The 18,249-nt window shown below is 31.0% G+C and overlaps 1 protein-coding gene across 1 annotated transcript; it reads right to left on the bottom strand.

The window, feature by feature from the left end:
• Positions 1-12,073: 12,073 nt before the first annotated feature.
• LOC126732352 (uncharacterized) lies at positions 12,074-14,043 on the bottom strand. Its single transcript, XM_050435135.1, has one exon. It carries the CDS (start codon positions 13,816-13,818, stop codon positions 12,469-12,471), a length of 1,350 nt encoding a protein of 449 aa, XP_050291092.1. The 5' UTR covers positions 13,819-14,043; the 3' UTR covers positions 12,074-12,468.
• Positions 14,044-18,249: the final 4,206 nt, after the last annotated feature.

Here is an 18,249-nt window from a genome sequence, read left to right as displayed (position 1 = left end):
ATGGCTTTCTTCATTTGATGTTGCTACATGGCTTGATTTCATTTGCTGATTGTCTACATTATTAATTGAAAGTTAACTTGATCAAAGATACTCGATCATGATCAATTGGACGGTTGTGGGTACATCATAAAAATTTTGATGTCTACAGTGGCATTTAAAAATGCCAAAATAATTTTTTTAATAATATTTTAATGGCTACGTTAGCACCATGTTAGCAAGTAGGGCACTCCATTTGCCACGTAGGAGGTTTCCATTAGTGGGTTGACGGCAAAGACCAAAATAGAATCGATTTTCTTTTTTTAGGGATTCCGTTAGTAGCAAAATCAATTTAGGGACCAAAATAAAAATTGACCCAAAATGTAGGGACTAAAAGTGTATTTTTGCCAATTTGAGTAATAGGTTGGGCAGTGGTGCAGAGGGCAAGGCTCCCACAGTATGATAATAAATGATATGGAAATTAACAGAATAGATAATATATTTCCAAAAAAAAAAAAATCAAGTATCAAAAACAAAAGTTAATTTCCATTTCCATATAAACAATCAAATTATTTACAAAAAAAAAAAAAAAAAAAAAAACTTGGAGATTCCTATGAAATTTTTTGGGACAAAAGTTAATTTTCATTTCTATATAAACAATTAAATTATTTAAAACTTTGTGACTCTTATAACATTTTGTGGGAATTGAAGTATTCATAGTAGAATCCATAGGTATTTTTTATTTCTAAATTTTCAATATATTTTGTTTTAAAGAATATGGACAATGCATGAAAAATCCGTGAACCAATTGTTTAAATAGGAGCGCTGAAAGAACTGCAAGAATGAAATAGACTATCAGAAAGTACCAATGTGAAGAATAGATATGGCAAAAGGTCAGAGAGTACTGTGAGTATCGATGGCAGAAGGTTGACTAAGAAACATATTAAATGAGTTTATTGTGAAAAATGTCATACGGTTGGACAAAGGGCAGAAAATCTTATACTATCAAATGCATTAATAGTTTTTAATTTGAATATACTTAAACTAAATTAAGGATTCATAGTAAATCATCTTGATCCTTGTTAATATTACAAACCTTTAAGAGGAATATAGTTATTCTTTATAATGAAATGCAATCAAAGAATTCCTATCTTGATTCTCAAAAAAAAAAAAAAAAAAAAAAAAAACCTATTTAACGTGAATAAGTGAATAACCATTGCAATATATTATCTATTCGTGCATAGCAAATTTTGAAATATCAAAGTTAAACCAATTCTAAATGGCTGGCCCAGAACCAGAATAAGCTAGAATATGCAGGCTAGATTAGCTTAGCGTACATTTTTGGGCCATATTTATAGGCCTATGGGTATCTCTTGATGACCATAAGTCTATAACTTGGGCCTGTTGATACGCTCCCCAAAGCACCTGAGTGCAGCCAATTTTCGGCCAGCAAGTCCAATAAGTGAGTTTATGCAAATCTCATTTTCATACCTAAATCACATGCAATGTATCTCATGAATTACATCTAATTTTTAAAAAGCTCATACATAAATAATGTTAGAAAATAAAACACTTTTATTAACTAAAAAAAAATGTCATACCAATTGGATTTTAAGGCACTGCTCCTAACACAAAAAAATAAAAATAAAAGGCTTTTAAACAAGCTCAAACTTATTTGATAAGAAAAATGAACTATATTTGAATATGTAATATTGTTTGGTGATGAGTTCGAGCTTGATTTATGTTCATAAAATTAGATTAACAAACATTAATTTTTAATACTTAACTCTGCTTGACTCATTTAAAGTCTTACTAGGAGTTGGTGACTAGTAAAATTTATTTTTGTTGATGCACATTATATGTGGCAATGACAAAGTTGAAAAGTTAGGAAGTATGGAAATTTTATTTAGAACACTGTACCTGTGTCATATTCATGTTGTACTATCAGTTTTATGTTACAATTTCTTTTTAAATGACTTATATCATTGTTGTGTCGTACCTGTACCTGTACCTGTACCAGTGTCCTTATTTGTATCCTAGTTGAAAGCTAACACCGCACCTGAAAATCAGTTTCAAGTTTCAACTGGTAAAAGGTGCTTCATGTTCCATCTTTCAAAGATCTGATTTGATCCGGACCGGTCTGCTTTTTTTTTTTTGATAGTACGGACTGGTCTGCTTTTGTGCCCATCAGTTTGATGGTGGCATATGCTATGCATTTAAATCCAATAGAATAAAACTCATAAATGCAGCAAGAATTAAAAGCGAACCTACTTTTGAAAATTTAAACAATACCCTTTAAATACATGTTTTCAGTTTTTAAACAACATTACACATATTTTCACACTTTTTCACCCACACGTATTTTTAAAAAAATTGAAAATCTGTTATTTAAATACACGTACCAAACAGGTCCTAAATAATTAAAACTACCACGAGCTTGTAGGGTAGTGCTCCAAATCCAAAATCTGGTTTTTAAAATTGGGTGATGTTAATGGATGGCTTTAGGGTAATTATTAATAAACCATAATAAGAAAGTTTTTACACCACTTTCATAGGAAATATAAAAAATTATCAACAACATTTATTATTTTATCATTTTCTCAAAAAAAATATTTCTAAAAATAGTTTCTAAGAAATATTTATTGGTTAACATTTCCCTTTATTTTTAAAATTAGCAATTTGTTAGAGAACATCATATTAAACTCTCTACATCATTTTCTTTTAAGAAAGTATCTCTTGAGTCAGTCTCATAAAATTGATGCATACAAGATTTTTTCATTTCTTTTCCCAAATTAGGAATTAAGAGCATTTAGTATGTTTCAAAAGAAAATATTGATGCTCACTACAAATAATGTCGAAAATTGTTTTCTAATCAATCAAACTAAACAGAGCTATCACACAACTAAATCAGGCCAAAGTTCGTATGTACACAAGGGTATAAATCACAAAAAAACAGTGAATTCATTCTAAGTCATGCCTAAAAGATATATATGCACATACACACACATTCATATGAAGGATTTTCTCTCTCTGTCTTTCGGCTAAAAAAGAAAAAAAAATACCGATTTTCACAAACTCAGTTTGATAAGAAAAATGCCTATTTTTAGAACCCATAAGTTACATTTCTTCAATGACACTAGCGAGGGAAATGATGTTTATATGAATTTTGTGCATGAATCTTGTCTCCAATCATATATGTTTGGCATCCATAGCTAAGAACCACGAAGGACAACTCATCGAGCTTGGTCTACAATTGAAGCTTCTGACATCTCTCTGGACTGAAGGCCATAGCATTGCTAACACTGAAGAAGGCTAAAAAACAATTATTTTCATGTTATTTTTGTCTTGTATATTGGCATTTTTTCCCCCATGTCCTTAATTTAGTCTGCTAATTAAGCTTTCTTTTTTGGGTTGTAAAGGGTGGAGGTAATTGTTTACATTGCCTCCATTTCATTGTCTATATACGCCTGTTTGTTAGGCTAGAGTTTATAAGTTCAGTTTTTAATTTTTAGCTTTTTTGTGTAACTTTTTAAATCTCAAATTTTCTTACTTTTTCTCACACTAATATTATTCCCTTGCGATGCACGGCTTAATAAAGATTCATATGTAAGCTAAATTTTTTTAAAAATAATTAAAAAAAAATTATTAAATAAATAGTAATAATAAATTATAAAATAAGTAAAAAATTTTAATTAAAAAAATTGCTTTAGAGTTTGGACTTTATTTGAAAATTCTTTTTGTGCTTTGTGTTAATTTTAATAATTTATGCAAATGGAGTAATATGTGTGAACTGTGAAGTTCCACTACCTTATTTGCAAACCAGCTAACCAAATTTTCTCCGCACTAGCTAGTTTCGACGCTAAATTCCTCAAAACCTCTCAAACAAGCCTGCAAAATCTAATCAACAATAGTCTTGAACTCAACTTGCCGTTGAGGATTAGAATCCCTGGTGCGAATAGTTGATAGTTGACTTGATTCCAAAATGGTGAACTTAAGGCACGTTGATGTTTCTCCACTTATTAAGGTAATTGATGGAGAATCGAGATAGGATGCGTACGTGCTGAATAATAAGGCGGCTACCAGGTAATTAGGAAAATGATCATGAGTTGGAGGGAATTGGACAAAGCAAAAGAAAAGGTTGGGTTTAGACTCATTTACTAAAATAGCCCTTGCGCTGCCCTAATCAATTTAATTAAGAAATGGGGCTTTGTTTATGGCAATGATCACAACATACATTGTCAGACTTGGAGGGCTATAGCAAGAGAGAAGGAAATTAACCCCAAGAATGGCGAGAGATTTGGGTGCCATGCATGTAGATGAGGCTGCTCTCTCGGGTGGCTTATTTTTGTTGGGCATGATTTTTATGTCCCTCTCTATTATATCAATGGTCATATTTGCTTGCTCTGAAGGACCTAGGAAGAGGAGAGACAGCACCACCATGCCGGTACCGGTCACCACCACGCCGGTCACCATGTTGTTCCCATGCATATATAGCCACCATCACCACTAATAAATCTGAATATTGTATGAACGTATATTTGACAATTCATTTATATATATATATATATTAGTCTTTGGTTTCTTCCCTCTCTGTAATATTTTTTGGGCTTTCAAGTCAGTTTCTTTTTCAGATTTGTGTTTCAAGTTTCAACTAGCCTTGTATGAGAATGTTATGGAGCATGGTATGAATTGAGGTTATAGTTCTGAATAGTCTGACGAGAGAAAGAGAGTTATGTACTGAGAAGCCAAATACGTCACGTAGGGGTGGAAAATTTCTTGGAAGTATCCCATTATGCAAATTTAACCCAAAAGTTGATTTTACACCTTGGATTTCACTCTTTCACATTTCAAAATTTGGATTTTAGCTCCTATATTTTAGTGGTATTTGGATTTTACCCCTAAAGTTTGAGAGTATTTGGATTTTATATCTTAAAGTTTCATAATTTTTTGATGTAAAATTCAAACACTCACAAATTTTAGAGGGTAAAATCCAAATTCTGAAATTTCAGGGTATAAAATTCAAACATCCTAAACTTCAGAGGGTAAAATCCAACTTCTGAAATTTCAGGATGTAAAATTCAATCACCCCTAAACTTTAAGGGTGTAATTTATAATTTACCCATTAAATTCGTGCATAGCAAAATTTTGAATTATCAAAGTTAAACCAATTCCAAATGGCTGGCCCAGAACCAGAATAAGCTAGAAAATGCAGGCTAGATTAGCATAGCGTACGTCTTTGGGCCTTATTAATTTATAGGCATATGGGTATCTCTAGATGACTATTAGTCTATATAACTTGGGCCTCTTGATATTCTCCCCAGAGCACCTGAGTGCAGCCTAATTTCTGCCTGCAAGCCCAATAAACGAGTTTATAAGGAACCTATAATTTAAATTTTTTGTATGTGAATCTGATTTTCATACTTAAATCACATACAATACAATGTATCTCATGAACTACATCTAATTTTCAAAAAGCTAATACATAAATAATGTTAGAAAATAAAAACACTTTTATTAATTAAAAAAATGTCATATAAATTGGATTTTAAGCCACTACTCCTAACACTAAAAAAAAAACCCTTGTGAACAAGCTCGAACTTGTTCAACAAAAAAAATGAGCTATGCTTGAATATGTAATATTTTTTAGTGATAAGTTCAAGCTTGATTTGTGTTCATAAAATTAAATGAACAAACACGAACTTTTAATACTTAGCTCGCGTGACTCATTTGAAGTCCTACAATAATTGTTATCTAGTACAATTTATTAATACTTTTAATACTTAGTTTTTGTGCCCATTAATATGATGGTGGCATACGCTATACATTTAAATCTAGTAGAATAATACTCATAAATACAGCAAGAAATAAAAGCTAACCTACTGTTGAAAATGTTAACAATAAATGGTTAAACTACCATTCGTCGACTTGGAAATGAGACGAATTGTGACAAAATTGAGAATCTACTTTACTCCCCATGATGTTGGAGAATGTTTTTCTAAAAGGGTACTGACTTTGCTCTTTCTTATTGTTTATTGTTTATTTTTTATTTTTTATTTAAAACAAAAATAAAAAACCACAAGCTTGTAGGGTAATGCTCTAAAATCTTGTTTTTAAAATTTATTTTTGAAATTAGCATATTAAACTCTCTACATCAATTTCTTTAGAGACAATATCTCCTTAGTCAGTCTCATGAGACCAATGCATACAAAATTTTTTCATCTCATTTCCCAAATTAATTGTTAAGAGTATTTAGTATGTTTCAAAAGAAAATATTGATGCTCACAAGTTTCACTACAAGCAATGATGAAAATTGTTTTCTAATCAATCAAACTAAACAGGGCTGTGGGAATTGGAGTAGTGGTTCGAGATGATCAGGGACATGTTGCAGCAGATATAAGCAAGAGAATTAATGAACCATTTGGGGTGGTGGAAGTTGAAGTGAAGGCTTTTGAAGAAGGGGTGCTGTTTGCAAAGGATATAGGTATTCAAGATTTTATTTTGGAAGGAGACTCCCTCATCATCCACAAGGCACTATCTGGTCTATCTCCAACTCCTACTTCTATGGATTCATTGATAGTGGGTATACAGGCCTTCTGTGGAGAGTTTCATCAAGTTTCGTTCTCCCATGTACGCCGTCAAGGGAATAAGCCAGCTCATCTTTTAGCTAAACATGCCAAGGGTATAGTTTATTTTTCTACTTGGAAGGAAGAGAATCTTTGTTTCTTAGAATAAGCTCTTCTCCATTATGTATTTTCTTTTGAAAGTACTTAATAAAATTTGTGTTTCCCATTTAAAAAAAAAAAAAAAAAAAAAAAAACAATAATGAATTCATTCTAAGTCATGCCTAAAAGATGCAATATATGTACACACACATTCATATATGGGATTTTCTCTCTCTGTCTTTCAGCTAAAAAAGAAAAAAAAATACCGATTTTCACAAAGTCAGTTTGATAAGAAGAATGCCTATTTTTAGAACCCACAAGTTACATTTCTTCAATGACACTAGCTAGGGAAATGATGTTTATATGAGTTTTGTGCTCCAATCATATATGTTTGGCATCCATAGCTAAGAACCACAGAGGACAACTCACTCGAGCTTGGTCTACAATTGAAGCTTCTGACATCTCTCTGGACTGAAGGCCAGCATTGCTGACACTAAAGAAGGCTAAAAGACAATTACTTTCATGTTATTATGTGTATTTTTTTAAATCTCAAATTTTCTTACTTTTCTCACACTAGTATTATTCTCGTGTGATGCACGGCTTGATGAAAATTCATATGTAAGCTATTTTTTTAATTATTAAAACAAAATTACTAAATAAATAGTAACAATGAATTATAAAATATATAAGTAAATAATTTTAATTGAAAAAATTGCTTTAAGTTCTAATTGTTTAGAGTTTGGACTTTATTTGAAAATTCTCTTTGTGTTTTGTGTTAATTTTTTCATATGAGATATGGAATGAGTTTGATCATTCCTATTTGGGTTATGTTTAACCTATGCTCTAGCTAGCACAAACATTAATAAACAAAATAGTTCCTCAATACAAAAATTTTCCTAGTGATAGTCTACTTAAAAAAAATCAACACACTGACAAATTAAATATAATAACCAAACCCAAAATCAAAACATACACAAAGAAAACGTGGGTTGTTATCTAGGATTTAAGTTTAGAATTTGTTGATAATAGACTTTTAGTTGGAGTAGAAGTCAAAACATTGGGTTTTTTTTTTTTTTTTTTTTTTTTTTTTTTTTTTTTTTTTTTTTTTTTTTTTTTTTCTTGAGAAAGAAAAAGTGGGTTGTTGTTTGGCATTTAAGTTTAGGATTTTTTATAATATATTTTTAGAAATTTAAATGATAAAGTTTTACATAAATCAAATGATTGTTAAATATTATCCCTCAATTTGATGAAATATATCTTAACAAATAATATAAAATTAATTTACTAATTAGTGAGAATAAAAAATTTTAAAATTAGATAAGAAAACCAAGAACTTAAATGGGTGTCCATTGTTTTGCTTCTTTATAGTAAACTTCTTTTGGCATAATATCTTGCACGCAAATTTAGAAGCAAATAACAATAAGCAAGATGAATTTATTAGATTAAAACATAAGCGTAAGTTGCATATTGAGAAAAAAAGAATGAAAAAAAATACAACAACGTGAGGTGTATTGTGTGGGATTTAATTGATTAAGAGAGATTATATTGAAAAGTCATGGATTACTAATTAGTTCTTCTTAGACTTTTAGTTAGTGTAGAAGCCAAAACGTAGAGTTTTTTTTTTATTTTTTATTATTATTTTTTATTTATTATTTTTTTTTAAGAAAGAAAACATGGGTTGTTGTTTTGGATTTAAATTTAGAGTTTTTTATAATAGAATTTTATTTTGAATAAAATTTAAATTTATTGAAATTTAAATGATAAATTTTTACCTAAATTAAACAATTGTTAAATATTATCCCTTAATTTGTGGAAATATATCTTAACAAATAATATAAAATTATTTTACTAATCAGTGAGAATAGCCACTTGGCACAACCACGGCTTCTAAACCTAACTTATATTATATAATAATATATAATGATGCAATTTTCAAAAGTACAAATATACTTTAGCACATGTATAATATATGATTGAACAATTTATTTAGTTTTTAGCCAAAAAGAAAAAAAAAAAAAAACTAAATAAACTATTTCCAAAATGAAGTATTGTGTTTTTGGCTGGTTGGTAAGAAAATTCATATTATTTTAATAGCATTAGTTTTGAAGCATGTGCAAGAGCACGTGTTAGCCAATAAAAAAGATTACAATTAAGGTTAGAAATAGAACTTATTTATAATTATTTAATTATTGGATTACTTAGAAATTATACTATTAAATGTTTCAAAATATTCATATATATTATCAAATCTACGATTACCTTCAACATAGACACCAGTACAGGACCCTCTTTTTTTTCTTTTTTCTTTTTTATAAATTAACTATAATAATAACGTAGATCATATTAGACTTTATACAAAAAAGAGTTTCAATATCACAAGCATAATTTATAAAGATGAATATATATTGTGTACAAAAAGAGATCCAAAAGAACGAATTTATCCATATTTACACATTTGATATCTATATCTACACCTTTGAGCCACAAAAGGGAAGACAAATTGATACATAATTGAGTAATAATTATGTCTCTACCTGTTTTCCATGATTTTCAAAATTTTGTTTTTTCTAACCTCTAAGTGAAGTTCTCAAACACATATACATATTAATTTACTTGTCACAGTAGCTTGTATTCATTCACTTTCATTTGGCAAATCAAAGATGGAAACAATATTAAATCTATTGTGCGTTTCTCCATGAACGTCATAACTTGCAGATTTGAGATGAATAATGAACTCTTGGTCGGAAGAAAGTCTTGCAATGTTTTCTAAATTTTGTATTCCATCCTACTATTAGAGCAATAATATGAGAATTTCATATATTTTCAAACATAATCAAAACAAGAGATTTATGAATTATTGAGCAATATCTTTATAAGTTTAACAAACAAATAAATAGAATTTTATGAGTGTGCCTGTATTATACCTCAGTGATTGCTAGCATCAAATTTTTCAATGTGCAATTCAAGAAATTTTCAGCATTGTTTCCAAATATGATAACTAGCAATGATCCAGTTTCATCACATTAAATCAACTTCAATTCGACGCCTAAAATGATAAATGTAATAAATAAGCATTCCAATAGTAAGTGTTATTTATGGAATTACTGACCAAAAGAAAGGTTACTGACCAAAACAAATCAGCAAATCTTTCTCAAAAAAAAAAACAAAAAAAAAAAAGCAAGAAAGAAAATAATAATCTACATGCAAGATGAACCCATTTGGAGAAGTAACATGAAATAAATATAATTTCATCAAATAAAAAAAAAGAAATGAAATGAATAAGCTAAACCAAAAACAAAATCTCCATCTTTGTTAAAACAAACCACCAAGACTTTCTCAAAAAAAAAAAAAAAAACAGCAAGCAAGAAAGTAATAATTTACATGGAAGATGAACCCATGTGCAGAAGCCACATCTAAATGAGATAAATATACTTCCATCAAATTAAAAAAAAAAAAAAATTAATGAGCTAAACCAAAACAAAATCTTCAACTTTCTTTCTCTTCATCCTTCTTCTTTTTCTTGTTTCTTCTCTTTCTCTCTCTTATGATGGAAGCAGTTGACTCATGGGTCAGGGCTGACCCCCTTTTTCTTTCTTTGTTCTTATCTATAGTTGGGTGTCAAACACCTCAAGTAAAGAGATAAGACAAGAAAGGTGGAGCGAAAATGACAAAACTATCCACGCTTTTTAACTATTCTAATTTAAAGTTTTAAAGGATAAAAACGTCAAAATACCTGTACATGTTTGGCAGCCAGCACTATAAACATGACAAGAAAAAGACTAAAAATGGCCCTTTTTTATTTAGCTCACAAATGAAGGTAGGGGCAATTAAGTAATTTCAATCAAATGTTGATGTTTTTAGAGTTCCAAAGAATCCGCTAAGCTTCAATCTTCATTTTGCTGGGTTTGCCGTTTTAACACTTGAGAAGTTGTTTTGTCAAACAATCACCTCAACTCTCATTTTTTTAGTAAGAGTATAGATATAGATATCTTATATTCAGATTAAAAAAATTTATATCACATTTATCTAATTGACACTTTGGATCGTGGTCTCAACAGCAATAATTTAGAAAATAATTTAGGTGGCCCAATCATATAGTAAACGTTTCACTCGAATTGAAAACTACTAGTGGTTCTAGTACAATCCAAAAGCAGAGTAGCAGACACCTCGTTTTCAAGATAAAAAAAAAAAGTCGTTGAATTCATGTAAGCATTTGTAATTTTGTATTGTGGATTTGTACATACAAAGGTTGTAACATCCATGAGACCATGAGCCACCGACACAAACATCAAATCCCGTCGGCATATTGATCAAAGACAAAACTCGAGAAAAAGTTACACTTGCTCTGCCTTATCTTTAATTAAAATCAGCTATAGGACTTCATTGATCAATGAAGGATAAAATTAAATCTTAAGAAGAAAAATAACATGATTTGTATTATATTAGTCAATACATTCACATAACTAAATTAAATTAAAAATTTTATATTACATTGCTCGAAATAATAACCATATAAATGAATTTAACTAATAATTTAACACAACATATAATTAATTGTAGCCTTAATCAAATTATTAAAATAAATTTTGAAATGCACACGAATTATACCATTTTATCTTTTTTTTTTTTATAGATAAAACAGAATTTTAATATATGAAGTCGTTACATGATAATTGCTTTTTTTTTTTTTTAATGATGAACATGATAATTGTTTTTTATCATTAGATTATGACACTAATTAATTTTTTATGTAAGCAAGATTTGAATTTCATATCTATTTTTTTTTAGAGAAAAAGTTTTAATCTATGACATCTGCTCATAAGTCCTAATAATTGCTTTTTATCATTAGACTAAAATATCAATTAATTTTTGATGTAGGAGAAAAAACTCAGATTTTTTATTTGAAAATAAATGATTTTATCAGTTAAACTAATTGAAAATTTAAAACCTTATATCTATTATTTGATGATAAAATACTCTGTTGATTTTTTTTAGCAAAAAAACACTTTGTTGATTGAGTTAATTAAACCCATAATTTCATATTCTCTTATGTAATAATAAAATTTACTAATTAAATTAATTGGTGATCCACGTTGTAATAGGGAAGAGAATTCCTAAATAATTTACACTTTTTTTTTTTATGAAAAATAATTTACACTTGGGGCATAAAACACGGTCCAATTACAGAGGAGCCAGAATATCTTAGTGGCAAGTGGGACTGACGAGCTGTCTTTTGAAGTAATAGTCCCAGGCTAGTGCCCTCTCTTTATAAGGAGCATTCCTCATTTTCTGCGATGAAAGAACCGTCTAGAACTAGAAGTGCCATTCACTGAATGTAAAATCCCAATATTCTTTCTTTAATGCTTCACCTTTTTAAGGAACCCCTAGAGAATTGTGCCATATTAACATGCACATGCACATTGACAAAGAAAATATAAATAAATAGTGGGCTTCATTTTTATTGTGATAATCATAATAATAATAATAATAATAACATACAATTATACATATAAAAAAAATTAAATCAAGTAGCTAAAAATTGTCCACTTTCTTGTACATAAAGTAATAACTAATAACACCATGGTTGCTTCTTGCTTGAGCTTGACCAATGGTATTATTTTGTACCACTTGAAATCTATGGTTGTGGAAAAAACCTGTCTAGTAAAAACTAAACAGAATAAAAAATAAATAAAATACTAAATGAGAAAAAAAATTGGAATTGGCTTGTGTCCAGTGCTTTTTTGCACTTAACTTGTTACGATGTGAACATGTGTCTGAATCTGAATGTGTGTACAAAATAATACTGGACACAAGCTTTACCCAAAAATAACTAGCTTTTCTTGCCCTCTTCGCCGCCTTCTTCCAAGTAGGCCTTCTTTCTTCTCTCAGCGTTAGCAAACAGACAAATGACAAAAAAACACGTGGCATAGATCCCGTGAACTATCCAATTGGTCTTGGGCGGTTGGTGCATCACCATTCTGTGAAACACCGCCATGTAATAATGCAGCCCAACGGCGAAGCCCACGAAGGTTTGGGCCAGGCCCAGAAACTTTGAGCCCAGCCCACATTCAGTTGAGAAGACAAGAATCAGGTACATCAAAAGCAGCAGCAAGTATAACACGTATCCAAGTGTCTGTAGCAACTGTAAACAAACGTAGGTGGACATCGAAGTAGCGTAGAAAAACCTGAGTGGCTCGAGCCCCGTGACCAGCGAGGAGAGGCAGAGGATTGAGAAGTAGATGGAGAGGTATATTTGGATGAAAATCAAGAGCTTTTGGAGTGAGAAATAGGCTTTGATTTTAGTGAAAATGAGAGAGACTAGAAGCAATGGGATTAACATGAAAGCACAAGAAACTACGGTGGCAATGGTGGCTGCATATTTGTTTCCAACGATGGGTTTGAACCCTTTTGTGATTTCTTTGTTGGCTTTGAAAATGTATGCTTTTGAGGTGATTGAGAATTTCTCAAGGTCTGGAATCAGAGTTCGTTGGAACTTTGTGGGCAAACCTGTTAAGTCTCTGAAATCTGAAACCAAATCATCCTCTTCGTCTAACCAGCTGGGTTGTGTTGGTTTTTTGGTCTGGTTTGGTTTTTTATTTGGTTGCTGGTTTTTGATTGGTTTTTCAGATTCAAGCTTTGTTAACTTCTTCTCTACAAGGGGTTGTGAACTTTGTGTGTCTTTCTTGGTGGTGATTTTGGTTGTTTTGTTCTTGGGTGTGCTTGATTTGCCTAGATCTGAGGATTTCTTCATGGAAAATGAATTGGGTTTGTTAAAATTTGTGGCTTTGGATGTGGAATTGAGCTTCTTGATCTTGGAGGTGGAATTGAGCTTCTTGAATCCTAACTTGGATAAAACATTGGATGCTAGTTTGGTAGAATTGGTGGCTTTGGTGAGCTTGGTTTGGTTTTTGCTTGACAGACTAGACTTGATGAGTTTGGTTTGGTTTTTTGAGGATAAACTAGGCTTGCTAAGCTTGATCTGGTCCTTGGTGGATAGGCTATTGGTTTTCTTTTTGGGTGGCTCATCTGTTTCTAGTTCTAACAATTTTCTTCTACCGGAAAACTGTTTGTTGGGAAGTTGAGAATCTGAGCAGGCACAAAGGAAAACAGAAGTAAAGAGTAATAGAACAAGATAAAGTAATTGTACCTTTCTGAGACTGAAGTACACTAGTGGAGCCATTTTTTGAAACTTAGGTAGATATTGCTTTGAAGAGATGATCTCTATTGAGAGGCTTTTCAAAGTTGTGACAGGCTTTGGATTGGATCCAGAGTGATAATGAGAGAGAGAGAGAGAGAGAGAGAGCGGGACAGCGAGAAGGAGCAAAAGAAGGATTTATAAGTAGCACATTTTTAAAGGAGGAAAAAGCAGAGGAATGGGTGGGTATGAAAGGACTTAAATGCAGAGTAGAACTGTGTTTTGGAGATGAGATGGGTCACATGGTGCAAGTAGGCAGTGTAGACTGTAGAGTTTCCAATCTACGCGGGTTTGCTGGCCCAGCTGTTGCTGCTCACTCATTGGCTCTCTCTCTCTCTGAGCTCTAGCCTCTAAGCAATAGTGTAATAATACTGCTTAATACTTATTAATTAAGCTATCTAGATTTTGCTTAGTGGAAATGGATATTTTAGTCTAAAATTAATTCATTAATTTGGGTTTACTGTATAGTAGGAGGACTATTAAAATTCATTTAAGACGATGGCTTAAGAGGTCAATAATTATAATCAAATTGGTTCCCCAAAAACAAAAAGGGCCATTCATTATTTTTTGTTTTGTAGAATGTGATATAGGCCCTGATTCCAATTTAAGTTTTGCTTGTCCCCTTCCTCGAATTATTAAAAGCTTCAAAAAAATTTCATACGTTGGGGAACATCAATTAATAAGGAATTTATTTAATCATTTGAGGGAAAAAAAAAAAACATAGACTTATTTGTTAAGACTAAAGGATTTAAGTGGGAGTGGGCATGCTTATTGCCTATAGACACTTTTGATGGATTTTGGGATCAAATTCTGCATTCATCCAATCAATTGGAGCTTAGGGTGAAGGGCTATTTAGCAATTGATAAAGGGAGATGAATATACCTTTTTTTTTTTAATGAGAAATGATATATCTATAATATTTTTACAATAAATTCTAAGTGGTAGATTGTTATTGTTAGGGCAAAAAAATAATCTTAGTATTAGTTTCAAATTTAGATCAATAACAACTAACCATCTCTGATTTGTTGTAAAAATATTGTAGACGCAACATCTTTTTTTTTATATATATAATAAAAAAAGGTCAAATCAGTTAGGCCCATAAGCAAATGAAATTCAAACCAAATAAGAGATAGTCAAACAAATAAGGAATGTATTTGGAAAAAAGATTGGTGGAAACCAGCATTCATATTTGCAACTCACGGGTCGTTTTACAATTTAAAATGATACTGTTTGACTTTAATAACTTGGTTTGTTCGCTAGTTTTCCAACCTATGGACATAATATAATAATAAGTGCCAAATTGGTTTGGTTAGTATAGACCAATTTGACTCAAAGAGTATGACTCACTGAAGTATTAGCATGTATTGGATTTCCACCTAAGTAATTGCCGTCGGTTTCATAACCTATTGGCAAACATGTAATAGGGAAGAATAGATGAATAATAATCACAAAAAGTTTACAATATTTACCATAACTTGTAATATAATAAATTGTGAATAGTAAAAAGGTATCTACTATTTTACCTCGTGAATTAATAGAAAAAAGGTGGACTTTTTGGGGAACTTAGCAAATTTTTTTTTATATTTATTTTATAGTTGAATTAGTTGACTTGGGTGCATCGATCCATTCGATTTCTCACATCATCAGAGGAAAAAATAATAGTAAAAGCTCTCAATTTTTCGTTGGGTCCAAGACACGTTAATTCAGTCAGGGTTCCACGTTGCACTCTTTGGAAGACTTTGTGAGGATCAACATGGAGTTCACAACAATTCATTCACATCAATGATGATCCATGACCGAATCGAAAAACCAAAAGAAATTCACATAATTACATCATAGAGTAGTTCTGATTCTGATGGATTTTTTACGATAACATCCACCACCGTGAGTACTGTGGGGGGGCCCACTTTGTAAAATTCTAATTTCTGGGAATGTGATGTTCTTATTAGTTGTGGGGCCAAAGATTTGTGTGGCTGAAGGTTCCCATAACCCAAATGAAAGCAACTCGATCGCCAGTGCCAAGCGTCGGTAATTCGTATTTTAATGGAGACCGCATTGCTTTTAAGCGAGTCTGTACCTAAAATATTTGTCTTTTTTTGTCCTACGACTTTAATGCATCGTCTTGTAATTTTGGACCTCGTCTGTCGGTTCAGTGCATTGGAGTTAAAAGTAGTAGAGTTAAGTTGTGTAATTTCTATCTAATAGTATAAAGCTTCCTTTATGTAATATTTGTTTATTTTCGTTGTAGAATGTTCTCACTATTTTTTATTCGTAGACATGTGGTTTAATTTATAAAATTTTTAATTATTAAATAAGAGATTTAAGGTATAATCTTCACGTACATCAAAAAACCGATTGGTTTATAAATCCAATGTTGTTACAATTGTAATAGTAAATTATTAGTTAAGATTGAAAGTTAAAAAAAAAAAAAAAAACCCTTAACCTTATTTTAATCTTATAATATTCTTTAATTGTTTAACTAGAGGTTGACATATTATTTTTTTCCTCGGTATATATGTTTCTCTTATGTTTAATATTGCAGGACTTTCACAAAGATTGGTGAGCTGAGATCTCACATGTATGCCGTGAAACCAACTTCCATGCTTGTCTGTCTATTGTCTAACTCTGATATGTGGTGACTTACTTGAAACAAAGCAAGCATATTTTGAGCATTCTAACTTTATGCATATTATTACTCTTTCATAGGATATCATGTGAGTCTAGTTCACACTTTCGAGTCTTTGACAGAAAATTTAAAAGCAATTATAAAAAGTAAAGGAAAAAGAAGAATCTCAAAAAAAAAAAAAAAAAAAAAAAATTAGAGGATCTACAAAATGGCAAATGGCTTATCTGATTGAATGAAAGTGATAGGAAACAACTACGAACACAAACCTTTATTAAAGAAAAAAAAAAAGGTAGTCTGTGTTCCATTATAGGGTTGGATTTTATTTTATTTTGTGATCAAACATGGGTTGAGGTCCAGCATGGTTCCAAAATCCAAACCAAACACACAATCATGTGTGCATTCCAATTCTACGATTGCTACTGATTTTTAAAAGGAACAATCAATCACCAATCTTTTTCTTTTTTAATTGTTCATTTTTACATAGGACTTCTTTTTTTTGAGAAGATACATAGGACTTCTTAATATGCAGAAATGGACTCACCTCACATTATGGACCAATATCCCTGGCCACAATGTATTGATATTTGGTCACATTTCTTTGGTAACAACGAGTTTAATTCTTTTCTATTGCGCGTCCACTCCTAAGTCGATCTTTGAAACTGAAAGTATGAACATTTTTGCTTTGCAAGTGACCCGTCTGGAAAGCACATAAAGCAAAATAAAAAGGAGCAAAGGCCACGAAGGAAAAGATCACATTTCTTCATCTCTTTGTTTAAAAGCAAATATTCTGTATCTTTGATGAGGACATGGCCCCCTTTTCATTTGCTAAAATGGGTCATATTTATTATGTGTATGTATGGAGCAAGAGGTGAATATATATGGAAAAAGAGATGGAATCTGTTTACCGAAAAAAAAAAAAAAGGATGAAATCTGTTTACCGAAAAAAAAAAAAAAGGATGAAATCTTTTTTACCACTAATTATCTTATACATCTAACGTCTGAATCTTATCTCTCATCACATGTAAACCCTATAAACTTGATCATATTATATATTACTTTCTAAAGACGGTTGCTTCATTCCCTATAATGCTATGTAAATAATTTAATTTGGCCAACTATTTTTTTTTTGGTGGGGGGGGGGGGGGGTGGGTGGTGGGTGTTTGGTTGTAGCTATATTTTTTTATTATAAATTGGTAGTTGAGGAAGATGAGATTTGAACATTGGATATCAAAGTTAAAGATTTCAAGTAGTGCTAATTGAACTAGATTACAAGGCTCTTGACTGTTGTAACTAAATTGATGAATCTCTTTCTCCTTTTAGAAAGATTATGGCGTCACTCTTCATCCCCTCACATATTTCCTATATTTACTACTAGATCAACTAATTTTGGCCACAGCTTTAAAAATTACAAGGTGCAGTTTCCATATATTGACGAACCAAACAATCCCCTACAATAAGAAATATGACAGTGGTCTAAATTATTTTGAAACACACCATAGTGTTAATTTCTTAGAGGCATTTATTATTATTATTATTATTATTATTTAAAATGCCCCTTAGAATAGAGGCACAATTAGCACATATTTTAAGCAGAATAAAATGAATATAATGAGCATCCAGAGCAGCACCGACCAGACTCACTCCAGACTCCAAAGCATCAATGATAAATGAAGAAAGCTCCTGCCACTTGTGAGACTAATATTAAATTGCTATCTCATCTCAAATAGAAAAAATATTACTAAATGATGGATGCTGATTTGCTCCTACTATTCAAATCCTATGGATTCTTT

The sequence above is a fragment of the Quercus robur genome, chromosome 6, assembly GCF_932294415.1.
Source record: "Quercus robur chromosome 6, dhQueRobu3.1, whole genome shotgun sequence".
Classification (NCBI taxonomy): domain Eukaryota; kingdom Viridiplantae; phylum Streptophyta; class Magnoliopsida; order Fagales; family Fagaceae; genus Quercus; species Quercus robur.
This window is presented reverse-complemented; position numbering and strand designations above follow the sequence as displayed.

Bases quoted from the DNA above. Each gene is read 5' to 3' on its own strand.
- LOC126732352 (XM_050435135.1), bottom strand. From the start codon at position 13,818: ATGGCTCCACTAGTGTACTTCAGTCTCAGAAAGGTACAATTACTTTAT.